Source organism: Alternaria viburni (assembly GCF_023758015.1).
Source record: "Alternaria viburni strain BMP 2772 chromosome Unknown scaffold_23, whole genome shotgun sequence".
Classification (NCBI taxonomy): Eukaryota; Fungi; Ascomycota; class Dothideomycetes; order Pleosporales; family Pleosporaceae; genus Alternaria; species Alternaria viburni.
Genome location: NW_026055792.1, coordinates 121,021 through 134,020, shown reverse-complemented (window position 1 = coordinate 134,020; position 13,000 = coordinate 121,021). Strand labels below are relative to the sequence as shown.

Sequence of the window (13,000 nt, the reverse complement as noted above, 5' to 3'; positions counted from 1 at the left end):
GAACCGCCAATGCTGGGTAACCCATCTGGTGGAGCTGATTGCTCGATTGGAAGGTGGGGTGATGCTATGATTCATCGTACCTGCCGACGGCTGCTGCGGAGCTTATCAACGCGTGCTCGCGTGGACACGTGCATTAGCGTTCATCCTGCGAACTCGGCAACTAGTATGCAAAACGCAATCTTCAAGTTCGGAATTTTGCAGGCAACACACCTGAGGCGGACAGTTGAAATGCGATTTTGGACGAGTTACACGTGCAAGATATATTGGCGATAGCAGAGACCTATCCTAGGCCTGCTTCTTCAATATGCTGTCGATAACCGTGGCCGCGCCTAAAGCCTTCTCCTCCTGTAGTCTTCTGGCAACGACTTGAATGCCTATCGGCATACCATCCATCGTGTCCAAATCGAAGGTCTTCCAGTTCCACTCATCTAGTGTATTTCTAGGCTCATACTCGCCCATCTTCTTCGCAGCCTCCCTGTCAAGCTCTTGCGAGACTTCACCAGCTGGCAGGACTACTGCCGGGTAATCGACAAAATTGAAGACCTTGGTGTATCCAACCCATCTGCATTTCCGATGAGGTACCGCCGAATGAGGCATGACAGGTGTGAGAAGGACATCAATCGGGTTGCCAGAGCTTTCAGACTTTGTCGAGTTCCAAAGGTCAAGATAGCGCTTCTGTAGCTCAAGCTTCTTCTTGTTCAGCTGCCAATAGTCATAGACGGAGATGGCCTTTCCCCTGTTGACGAGGGCTTCTACATGCGGAAGGAATGGCTCTCCACCCGCGGCAACGTCTCGCCTGATGTCTTCACCACCGTCTGCTGTGTAGTACTGATCCTGATCCTGGTCAGCTCGAGTATAGAATTCGTTCCGCGCACTTACCATGATATCGATACATTCTTGATGAAGAGTGCCGGGAGTCCACGTCACTACCTCATGTCCAGCCTTCTGGAGCTGTACCGCGACTTCATCTAAAACGCGGGCGATGGGCGGATGGCATCTCACAACTCCATCGTCACGCATGATAGCAACTACTAGCGGTCGCGTACGCGCATCTTCGAAAACTTCAGATCGCCACGGTACCGGGCAGCACTTCGGGTCTTGCTCCCATGGTTTTGCGTCAATGACTGCTCTTGTGACTGCAGTAAGCGAAGCCATATTGCGCGTCATCGGCCCAATGACCGAGGGAACGTGTTCTTGACCATCAGTTGATACGGATACGCCCTGGTATGGAAGGCGAGTGCTACTAGGCTTCAGTGCGTACAGCCCGTTCATGTGTGAAGGTATTCGCACGCTGCCGCCAATGTCAGTACCCCAGCCGACCACAGTGCCTTGAAGCGATAGAAGCGTAGCTTCTCCACCGGTCGAGCCACCAGGGGTGAAGTTGGCGTTCTTCGGATGAGTAGTGAGGCCCCACAGCGGATTGTCGGTTTCGCACCACTAGGAGATCTGAGTGTCATGCTACCATACACAAAAGCTCATCGCAAGACGTACCATGATGCTCTGTGGCAGGTTGGACTTGGCGACGATGATCGCGCCCATCTCCTTCAAAAGCGACACAAGTACGCAGTCTTGCTGCGCAGGTTTGAAGGCGCGCCCAACATACCCAAGCGTACTATCGTAGCCTTTGACATCGAACTGATCCTTGAGAGTCATGGGCACCCCATGAAGGGGTCCTACCAATTGACCAGTCTTTTCGAACTGATCATCCAGCGCTTTGGCTTGTCTGATCGCATCGTCAAAAAGGATCTCGGTAAGGCTACGTAGATCAGCAAGTATTTTTAGGCAGGATCATGGGTTAGACACGTGCCAGTTCGTCTTGGATATATGTCAGCAAATTTCCGCGTTCACAGCTTGAGACACCGTTGTGGGGTCGTACTTGTTTGTGGGCGTCTATGGCGCTGAAAGATGTGGCGTGAGAATGGTACGATACAAGAGCAAGCCGCGGACCTCACCGGTTGATGTAGGCATTGAGCAGCAGCGATGCCGTCACAGCACGCGACATTATGGCTTCTGGAATGAGTCGGACATCGTCGATGGCTGTCACATCTTGATTACTATGGGATCCGCCGGTTCCATTGGGTTGCTGGCGTCGTCAATGTGTGTCTCCGGCGCGTTCGAGCGTGAAGTACCTCGGCCAGCGGTGCTTGTGCATCAATAAAGTTCTGAATAGCGTCATCCCGTAGCTTGCGCTTCTCAGTAGCAGTTTGCAGCCACTGCGGTAACTCAGATGTCGTCATGTTGGGCGTAGTTGAACGGCTGGGAGGGAGCCCTGGAGAGGCGTGGAAGTCACTCATGAATCCATCAACAATGCGCGCAAATCAGACGCATCGCACAACGTCAGCATGGTATAGATAACGGCAATTCCAGAGCCATCGGCTTTTGATCTCCCTCGCAGGCGCGTAGTGTTGCTGGCGTTTGGGGCGCAGGTGGGGGAGATGATGCAGGGATGCCGAGGTGGACGGGCGCGCGCTCCCACCCGCCGGACTGAACGCGTCCACGGCGGAGTGCATGTGTCTGCTACTCCCCCTTGCCTCGCATCACCCCATCGCAGCAAACATTTTCGCGCTCAGCGGCATGTTGACGCACTCTTGCAGACGTCATGGCACTCTTCAATGGCATCAAAATGGGCAGATGCTTGCCAGAGAGTCAAACGATGCCCCTCCATCCTCCACACGTACATCCGGACCCCCATCTTTGCCCCTAGTGGCCGGTCATCAGCGCAGCCCATAGGCCTTATAGCATGGCTCCTTCATTATGGAACCTAATGAAGCGCTCAACATCCAACAGTCCGCCGTCATCGGTTAGACAGAAGATGGCTCCTGGCATTACGGTGCCAGACTCCGGGTCTCGTTCTTCGGGCAACAGCTTGGAGGTTGCGTCGCAGATCTCGTATACGAGAGACGATGATTACTCAAGCTTCATGAGCGATGTCATGGTCGTTGGTGCAGGACCAGCCGGTCTGATGCTTGCGTAGGTAATGCAGGCCAATTGAGCAAACAGTATCTGACAGTGACAGCGACAACCTGGTACGATATGGCATCAAGACGCGCATTATCGACGACCGACCCGACCGCACCTCGACCGGACGCGCCGACGGAATCCAACCAAAGACGATCGAGACCTTGCGACAGATGCGCCTTGCCGAGCCGTTACTGCGAAAGGGTGTCAAGATCTATGACATTGCTTTCTGGAAGTCAACCGCCGACAAGTCGCTTCACCGCACCGGTCGTGAGACTCACTACCCGCCGGTAGTCGACTTACTCGATCCATACATCTTGCTGGTACACCAGGGCATGGTCGAAGGCGTCTTGGAAGACGACCTACGGGAAAGGGGCGTCGTCGTCTCCAGGAACACGGCTTTCGTCGATTTTGACTACACACCCATGTCTATCCGTCCACTGACGGTCAACTGTCAGCAAGACGTCAGTCACACCAAGAAGACCTTCGCTACACGGTTCGTAGTCGGCTGCGACGGAGCTCATTCGAAAGTCCGCCATTGCATACCAGGAGCGACGCCTGTGGGCTCATCAACCGATGCCGTCTGGGGCGTGCTCGATGGTGTCCTCGAAACCGATTTTCCTGATATCTGGAGCAAGGTGGTCATACAGTCAGACGCTCTAGGATCTGTCTTGATGATCCCTCGCGAAAGAGGTCTGACCCGTCTATACATTGAACTGCGGCCGGATTCGACGGAGGCAGTGGGAGCCCAGCAGACTACACAAGAGTTTGTTCAAAAGCGGGCGCGGGCTATACTGCGCCCATATCGACTCGAGTGGAAGACTGTTGAGTGGTTTGGACGCTACAAGATCGGACAGCGAGTCGCAGCGCGTTTCACTGACCACGAGCAACGAGTATTTATTGCTGGCGATGCTAGTCACACCCATTCTCCCAAGGCGGCGCAGGGCATGAACACAGGGATGCATGTAAGTGCTTACCGGACGAAATGAACGTAAAACATGCACTGACTTTTCTTTCTCTGTAGGACGCGTGGAACTTGGCCTGGAAACTCAACTTCGCGACGCGCGGCCTTGCGAAGCCTGCTCTTCTCGAATCGTACGAGCAGGAACGACAGAAGATTGCCAAAGACCTGATCGATTTCGACTACGAGCACGCCAATGCTTTCCACGACGGAGACCCGGTAGCGCTTGCGGCGAACTTCGCAAAGAACGTCGCGTTCATCTCTGGCTATGGTGTCAGCTACGACCTCAATACTCTCAACGTGCAAGCGAAGGGTTACAATAAAGGGCATCTGAAGCCGGGCTACCTGCTCCCACCTGCCAAGGTCACACGCTACATCGATGCCAATCCGGTCGACATCCAAACCGACATACCCGCCCTCGGTCAATTCCGCATCTACTTTTTCACCCACAATGTCCATGCATCCATGCCGTTCTTGGAGAACGTGTGCCACTCACACATAGGAAACAACTCATACGTCGGCCGCGTAACAGCTGCTGGCAACGCCTCATACACCATGCAGCCACCTCTCGCAGCACCCCACGACCAATTTGTCTTGCCCGAGAGATACACTCCCGTCAGTGGTGTCTTCACGTATGCCTTAGTGACCGACGAGGATCGCAACAACTTCGAAATTCGAGACCTACCAGCCGTACTTCGCGAGTCCGCCTTCACATTATACCTTGATGATGTTCCAGACAAGGACACTCGGAAACAGACATGCATGGACAAGTGGCTGGACGGTCTTGACGAGAAGGAGGTCGTTGTTGTCAACGTACGTCCAGATGGCTATGTTGGAACAGTGCGGAGATTCGCCGACGGCACCAGGGAGAACGGGATGGCTGCTGTACAATGGATGGACGAATACTACGAGCAGTTCCTGCGAGATACGTAGAAGCAGACATTTTGGGTTATCTCGACGGTTTCGAGATTCGAGTGCATGGCTTTGGAATTTGGGGGATATTCACGGTATCAACCTGGCAGAGATAGATTCATGACTATGATTACCGCTGTTCCATACCATCATGCGCTTTGTATCTCGGCTCGCATTCCACGCAAACTCATATGCATCATTGCGGCTTGGTATCAGCTAGGCGTACGCTTATCTCCAGCATATATGCGATGCAGCTAGTCAGTCCTCTGCATGTGCCTCTTCCCCCACTCTTATCAACATCTCCTCTTTGGGACTATCGGTTTATCAACAAAGGTCATGTTCAGTGCGATCCTTCCGCCTCAACCATGCAGTTCGCTCGTTATAGACACTTTGAACGCTACGCTGCTGATCTGGTGGCGCTGGGCAAAAGAGACGCACGTGCATTGAGACCAAAGATGGGGAGGCTTAGTGGCGTTGTACATGAGTGACGACTCAGAAATGATACGACGGTATGCTCCTTAAAGCAATCGTGTTTCGGTGAGAACAAATTTAATGTAGCAGCCAGGCAGCATCTTCTATAACAAGTTTGATCCTTTCAATTCTACATTGCTTCAGTGCGCACCTTGCCATGCCAATCGAGCAGCAGAAGGATATCACGATGATCGAAGAAAAAGGTCAGAGGCTATCCGGATCCAGCACCTTAAAAGAAGAAGCTGGTATAGTCATTGACATTGTCGATAAGAGCATTGAGAGCGCCTATGGTATGTTCTGACCTCGTCGTCATGAAATAATGTACACATATTGATGGATCATGCAGTCCGAAAGCTCGACTTCTATCTGTTGCCGTTTCTCTCGCTGATGTACTTCTTCAACAGGTGGGTCCATCTCACTTGTATCCTGATCTTATGGCAGACTGACCCGGCACAAGCGTTGACCGATCGAACCTGGGCAATGCGAAGACAGATGGGATGGACAAGGACCTCGGCTTTACCGGCGAACAGTATAGCTTGTTGATCTTGCTATTCTACATTCCGAACGGACTTTGCGATCTTCCACTCAACATGTTGACAAAGAAATGGAGTGGCAGAGTCATGCTTCCGACTTGTAAGTCCGCCTCTTTTGCATCACTCACCGTAAGCTGATGATAAACTGCAGTGATGGTAGGGTGGGGTGCAATGGCTCTCTTCCAGTGCGCGGCACACAATTTCGCAGGCATGCTCGTCATTCGTCTCCTTCTCGGTGCCTTCGAGGCCGGGTTCTTCGCTGGCGTCGTCTTCTACCTCACGCTCTTCTACACGCGCGGCGAACTCGGCTTCCGCATCGCACTATTCTTTGGCAGTGCGCTTCTTGCCGGTGCTTTCAGCGGCCTCATCTCCTTCGGCGTCTTTCAGATCGAGCATACCAACATTCCCGGCTGGAAGTTTCTCTTCATCATAGAGGGCGCTCTTACTGTGGTCCTCGCTTTGATAGCGTATGCCTGGTTGCCAGCGACTCCTCAATCGGCGTGGTTCTTGAACGAGGCTGAACGCAACGTAGCCGAGCGTCGCACACTGCGCGATCTATCCTCATCCGGCTCCCACGAGTTTAACATGCGAGAGTGTTTCAAGGAGTGGAACACGTGGAAGATGCTTCCTTGGTGCATCATCGCCTTCACCTACCCTGTAGCTTTCAGCACGACCTCGAACTTTCTGCCTCAAATTGTCCAACGCCTCGGGTTCTCCGTCATCAAGACCAATCTCTGGACCGTAGCGCCAAACGCGGTGGGCTTCGTCGTCTTGCTCTGCATAACGTACAGCAGCGACTTCTTCCGCGAACGTACGTTCCACATCTGCGGCGCTCTTTGCATCTCTCTCACCGGACTCATCGTTCTCGCAACCATCGACGTTCTCAACAATAAAGCCGTCGCTTATTTCGCTTGCTTTTTGCTATGTGCAGGAGCGTACGTGCCTTCCTGTCTCGTACACTCTTGGCACAACAACAACAATCTCAATGAGAACGCTCGTGCTGCTACGACCGGCCTCATGGTCGGACTCGGCAACCTTGGAGGCATCGTCTCCGCTGCAACCTTTAGACAGGAGTATGCGCCAAAGTATCTGCCGACGCTTTATGCAACTGCGGCTTGTAATGTTACGTGTATCTGCTTCACACTGTGGCTGGGAGGATGGATGAAGCTGGAGAATCGACGCAGAGACAAAGTGCAAGGTGTTAGACTGAGGGCGGATGATGTGAGAACTAGCGAATTGGGCGACGGGGAAGAGAGTGAGATGTGGAGATACTTCACTTAGGCAGAGCTGCATCGTTTATCTTTCTGTGTGACTTCGAGAGGATGCGTGGATGGAATGTATACACGAATGCAACCTCATTCTTTGCAAGAGTCACCGGTGGGATTGCTTTGCGTTCCGCTGTTCCCGCCCTCAAGCAATGGCGTTGACACCGCCCGATGCGGTAAGCGCAGCCACTAGCACGCACGGCCTTCTTCGATCCACATTTTCCTTCGAGATAGCAGCCCCAATTGTCGTCGCGTTGCCATACCCTTCACGCGTCCATTTCGATGATTCATCGCACATTCCTTATCATTGATGCACTTTGACACTCTCTGGCGCAGTCTTGCACTCGGTTCACACGCAAGTTGCCGAGCATGGCTTGCTTCACGAAATACAGCAACGTCATCGCTGGGACAAAGCTGGAACAGCAAGGTTCTAGTCTCGCGCAGGCCAGCAGGCATACAGTTCTCGTCGTCACGGTGGTCGTCGCAAGGGTTGCAGAAGCGAGATGATGAGGAAGAGACGCGTGCCACCCAGCAACAGGACCCATCAATGGGCGATGGGACAGCCCTGGATACAAGTACGAAGCACGATGCAGATGTTGTACACGAAGTGACATCAGAGGCCAAGTCACGGCATGAAGCTGCAATTCATTCACTTAGCGCTGCGATCGACGACGACAAAAGCTTCCCGACCGCGATGCCATGGATGCATTACGTTAAACTCTTACCTACACCCTCTGATAAGAGAGCAGCGGCTCTTGCATTGTTGGAGATTTTGCGGCCTCATATCATACTGACGAGATCATTGTATAAGCGCACAGTGCCAGGACAAAAGGCACCACGGGATCGCCTAAGACGCCGACTCCGGCTCTTGGGTAAGCACAAAGATCATATCGTTGAATATGAGAAGCAGATCAAAGCAAGTGACGAGACTCCCGGCACGGATGCCGAGGAGGAGAAGGCGGAGCCCCGAAAATCTTTCACCAACTTCGTTGAGAGGTCGCTTGCCAATGATGAGTACATGGCAAAAGGTTGGTTCAGGCGCGTTGCCCCAAGGCTACCGCCGGATGAGCAAACGAGGCTCTTTCGTGAAACGACCGCGATACTGTTGGCGAAGGCACGAGAATACGAAACTAGGGGCTCAGCAAAGAGCCTTCAGAAACGCACGATTACTGCACTCCTGCACGACATCGACCAATCGTACCGACAGCTTCGAATACTCGGGCATGCATCCATCGATACTGCGACGTTGAGGCGGCCCTTTAATCCGTTCACAAGAGCCTCTCACTCTACTCTACGACAGGAGATTCAAGAGATGGAGCGTTGGCGCGCAGCTCAGAGTTCATTCTATAATGAAACACTGGAGGACCTGAAGCCAACCACAAAGCTTGATGGGATGTCAAAACATATCCTTGAAAAGCAAAACAAGGTTACTAGCCTTAAGCTGCTCTTTTCCGGCGACTATCTTGAGAGACTCCGTGCAGAAAACACGTCTGTGTTGTCAATCGAGCCAGAGACAGACACGATAGGTCAGCAGTTGGGCTCTAGTCCGGAGTTCACTCGGGCCCGTGGAGCTTCGAAACCCGTCATGGTCATGGTGCCGTACCAAGTCCAACACCACATTCTGGGTGATGTTCATGAACGGTTCAAACGAGCCATATTCGTATTTGGCCGACGTTATTTTCCCGATGTAATGCAAGAGAAGAACTTGAATGACCCCGAAGGTTTATCTATCTGGGACTTTGAAAAGCTCCTGAGCGAGGACGAACATTGGCGCCACCTCTATAAGATCATCCAGAGAAGGCTTGAATCTCTTCGCTTCATCCGCAATGCGTATGCACACGAGTTCACGGAGGTGAATCTGGACCGTCTTGAGGAGTTGCTTGCTGATGCTCAGAGCATTGCTTGGCTTGTCGAAGATAGCTCCCTCGTCATTCTGACGCAAAAGTACAGAGATCTGCTAACAGTATATGGCAAGAGGTATTTAGATGAGTGCGCTGGCCCGAGGCAGTTGGCCGCCCAGAGATATTCGGCCGCAAACAAGCAGCTCAAGATTGCGAAAACTCGATTGTATCACTCCTGTACATCAACCCACACGAAGCGGTATCGGGCAGAGAAATCACGTATCGAGCGCATACACCAGGAGTCAAAGGCCGCCGCCAGAGCAGAGTACGTTCAGTTTGAGCTGAACTTGGCTAGCGAGCTAAAGGCCTTTGCGCTCGGTTCGTCCATTCGATATCGCTTGGGGTTAGGTGACTCGTCCTGGGCTGCTAGTCTGGTGAAAACACTCTATGAAGAATACGCAACCACGCACGATAGCCCGACAACTGAATCGACTGCCGATGTCACCAAACACGCAGAGAACATGCACACGCCCACCACTGTTTCGGGTACTTCGACTCCTAGTCCCCGATCCTCGACCGCCAACGATGATAGCCCGGCTAGATCAGCAAAGATGAACGCACAGTGGCCACACAAGAAGCCTGTAAGGACTCTGGGTCACCGCCATAGATGGCTTGGTATCACACGGTGAGAAGGAAGCGACTAGGTGCCGAAGAGATAGATGTCTCGATGGAGTTTCTAGATCTTGGCATTTCATAGGCCACCACTACCGCCAACTAAACGCCACTGTACAAGCCCTCTAAGTACCATCATACCATCATGAACGACAGCCCACCGCACCTTACTCAAACACTTGCTCACGACGGCGGCAAGCCCATTCGTCCCCCTCTTCCCCATACCGCCAGCAAAAACGCCTTCACTGCCGGTTTCAAGCAGCTTCTCAGGTTGAGCTACGAGAATAGCGCCAAGCAATATCCTCATTTCCGCAGCAGGATCCCAGATAATCTCATCCTCATCGTCTAGATGCTGAAGATGTTGCGGCAATTGATCGCCAGAAGGTGGTGGTGGAGTTGGCCGAGCATACCATACACCCCATACCACCAACGTACCAAGGTACACGGCCCAAGGGTGGTGCCAAAGTCTCCCTCCACTAATGTCTGAACAGCTAAGGTCGCCGTCAAGAACTTCTACGCCTTCGCTGACGAGAGCGGCGGCGTGCCAGACTGCTTTCCCGGCTTCTTCTGTGTTTTCCGCTACCCATTTTTTGACTACACGCTGAGAGCGTGCGTAGTCATGGCGCGCGACTGGGCGGCCAAGGATATGCCGTGAGCCAGCGTAGATTTGGAGGTCCAGGAAGGGGGTATGAAGGAGAATGTGTGCGGAGTGGTAAAGCGCCAGTGTGGCGGTGCGGCACACGTGGAACTCTTTAGCGAGGAAGGGCGTGGATGATGGAAGCGACGAAAGATATGCGGCGCAGAAAGCAGTGTAGTCTGCGTGCCACGCAGAATATGAAGCTGCGAGACGAGCTTGCCAATTGCCGAGTGGGTTTGACTCAATGACGCCTAGCGATGTCTGGTCGCGCCGTTGCATATCCCATGCTACAGACATTAGGCCATGTAGAAGCAATGACCGAGACAGCGCGTTCAGGTTCTTAGGGATAGTCGCAGCATCGGGGTGAAGATACATCTTCAGACACGATAGGAACAATGGGGTCGTTGGCTGCTTCTGTCGCAACTGATGCCATGTCTCGGCTGAGTCGGCCTCCCAGATGGCCTGATCGCATGGCATGTTGGAACGGAGTTCAAAAGCGGACATGCAGAGCGACTGGCAGAAAAGCACTGCGTGTTGCGTATCCCACATGAAGCATAGGAACGCCAGCCTGCGCACTTTGAGCTAGGTGCCGTGAGGGTTCAGTTGATGAATACATACCTCTTCTTTTGCTCTGCTTCGCACCATGTCCGCCAGTCATCTTCGAGATCATCCGTGGCTTCTTCCGGTGTTGGTGGTCGGATACTTTGGCAATCACTGCGGCGAATGAGATTGATGAGTAAGCCGTGGAAAAGATGCGACATATCGTGTTGCTTTTGTCCAGCTCTGCTTTTACCGAAACACTCGACCAATAGGATACTTTGAAGGACCCAGAGATCTGGCTTCGCCGAAAAGCCGGCATTGGCAAAGATCTGTGGCCGCAGCACGTCATGGATGCATACCTAGTTCGAGTCAGTCGGAGCTTGGAGACCATATTGCGAGTTCACTTACTGCGAGCTGGTGTGCGTCTTTCTCTCCATATGTTGCGCCTAACAGCAAGACTGATACAAGGAGAAGTGTGTCGACTTCTGATGGGTCAAAAGTAGACATGTGTATCAACGGATATGTGGTATTGAAGCGCGTGAAGAACAGGTCGCAGTATGTTTGCAAGCATGATAACGAGAGTAGCGGGTGGTCTCGCATGACTATACTGCCATCTGGTACTGTAGGTTGTACGATGTCAATAAGGTCAAGTAACTGCTGACGAGCTAACTCATCAATAATCGGTAGGCTTCGCGACGGTTGCAGCAAAGACAGCGGTCGTTCAACGTCGAGGGGAGCATTGCCTGTGGCTGATACGGAGGACTCGTAATTAGACGGCGAACCAGCTGTCTTGTTCGCCTCGTCGATCGGCGGCGTGATCAATTGCGCAGTTGGTGAGTGGTGGTGCTGGTGGTGAAGAGGCTCATTTGGCTGGGACGGAAGTGAGCCAAACTGGCCGACCGTCGATAGTGGACCTTCCATGTCCACCTGATCCAATTGAAAATCCAAACCCTGAATCGATTGAGAGACCGTATTGTTCTCGAAGGGTAGGGCAGGGAATGGGTCTTCTATGATCGTTTGTTGAGCCTGATCATTTCTCGTCCAGTCCATATCAAAGAGCCAGTTGTAGTTACTCATGGTTGTGAAGGGCGCATTGAAAGAACTTGCTGTATCTGGGTTGAATATCTCGTCAAATGGCGCATTGTCGTAAATCGCAGAGGTAAATGGCTCGGCTGATGACTGCGTGTTATTAGCGGACCAGAAGCGCTGTTCTGTGGGCGAGTATGAACTAGATAAAGGAATGCTATTCGGATCGAGGATTGTTTGGGGATAGTTAATTCCTATGCCGGAATCTCTATCGTCCAATGAATGGGGTAGGGATGGCCCATTCGATGTCGGTGGTGATATAGGAAGGCTCTGATGTGTTGCAAACTCGGCGAAGTCTGGCATCGACTGCAAGAGGTCCTCGGTTTGCGATAGCGTCAGCGACCCGGTTCTCTGACGGTCTTTAGATAAATTGGGCTTCTTCGTGACTATCTTGCCTTCGGCATCTTTCCACATTCGCTTTCGGGTATTGAGCACTCCACAACCCTCAGCGCCGGCTTCTTCGTCTTTTTGCCGATGGCGACTGATGTGCCTCTCTGCGCAAATGGGTTAGTGACCACGATCGATACTAGAGCAACGATGCGATGCTACACATCCGATGCGAGACACAACACACAGGAGTCTAGATACGGTATATGATAGGAAACTCTTCCATCTTGTAGCACGAAAGGAGCGCGGCATCTTGAGGGCATGTAGTTCCGTGCGTCTCAGCGAAGAGCAGCTCACGGGCACGAACAGCCATGCATTCTTGAAGCCAAGGAAAAAGTGCATCATTCTTACCAAGAAGATCTCTCCGCTTAAAGTGAGCCCTGCATCGATCACAAGTGTATTCCCCCGTCGAATGATTCAGCAAATGCCTTTGCAAATGTTCGGCTCTAGTGAAAGACCGCCCACACCCGTCATTCGTGCAGACAAATTTCTTGCCTTCATTCTTGCTCAAGTTCCTTCTCTTGCGCCCGCGGGTCCCTGAGCTCGCACTGTCGACAGTAGTGGATGCCATAGCGCAGAAACCGAGAGATTATTTCGATGATCTGATCAAAGGATGGGGGCACTGGAGATGAAATGGGGTGAAGAGAGGCTCAAGACTCCGCTTCACGGAATGCTATACGATATCGCGTCGGATAGAGGCATGCTTATCGGGGTCGAGAAGTCCGACTATCGCGGCC

At 52.6% G+C, this 13,000-nt stretch overlaps 5 protein-coding genes across 5 annotated transcripts; 3 read left to right on the top strand and 2 right to left on the bottom strand.

The window, feature by feature from the left end:
* Nucleotides 1–285: 285 nt before the first annotated feature.
* Nucleotides 286–2,237, bottom strand: J4E79_009035 (uncharacterized protein; the record flags this gene model as incomplete). The annotated part of the gene is made up of 5 exons (XM_049357887.1): nt 286–834; nt 880–1,437; nt 1,492–1,756; nt 1,953–2,083; nt 2,130–2,237. The coding sequence occupies 5 exons, from the start codon at nt 2,235–2,237 to the stop codon at nt 286–288; spliced, it is 1,611 nt and encodes a 536-aa protein (XP_049207486.1).
* Nucleotides 2,238–2,740: 503 nt separating this feature from the next.
* Nucleotides 2,741–4,852, top strand: J4E79_009034 (uncharacterized protein; the record flags this gene model as incomplete). Its single annotated transcript, XM_049357886.1, has 3 exons — nt 2,741–2,970; nt 3,017–3,923; nt 3,983–4,852. 3 exons carry the CDS (start codon nt 2,741–2,743, stop codon nt 4,850–4,852), a joined length of 2,007 nt encoding a protein of 668 aa, XP_049207485.1.
* Nucleotides 4,853–5,459: 607 nt separating this feature from the next.
* J4E79_009033 (uncharacterized protein) lies at nt 5,460–7,116 on the top strand (the record flags this gene model as incomplete). Its single annotated transcript, XM_049357885.1, has 4 exons — nt 5,460–5,592; nt 5,649–5,706; nt 5,760–5,935; nt 5,987–7,116. 4 exons carry the CDS (start codon nt 5,460–5,462, stop codon nt 7,114–7,116), a joined length of 1,497 nt encoding a protein of 498 aa, XP_049207484.1.
* Nucleotides 7,117–7,647: 531 nt separating this feature from the next.
* On the top strand, nt 7,648–9,630 carry J4E79_009032 (uncharacterized protein; the record flags this gene model as incomplete). The annotated part of the gene is made up of 1 exon (XM_049357884.1): nt 7,648–9,630. The coding sequence occupies one exon, from the start codon at nt 7,648–7,650 to the stop codon at nt 9,628–9,630; it is 1,983 nt and encodes a 660-aa protein (XP_049207483.1).
* Nucleotides 9,631–9,692: 62 nt separating this feature from the next.
* On the bottom strand, nt 9,693–11,867 carry J4E79_009031 (uncharacterized protein; the record flags this gene model as incomplete). The annotated part of the gene is made up of 3 exons (XM_049357883.1): nt 9,693–10,818; nt 10,869–11,149; nt 11,199–11,867. 3 exons carry the CDS (start codon nt 11,865–11,867, stop codon nt 9,693–9,695), a joined length of 2,076 nt encoding a protein of 691 aa, XP_049207482.1.
* Nucleotides 11,868–13,000: the final 1,133 nt, after the last annotated feature.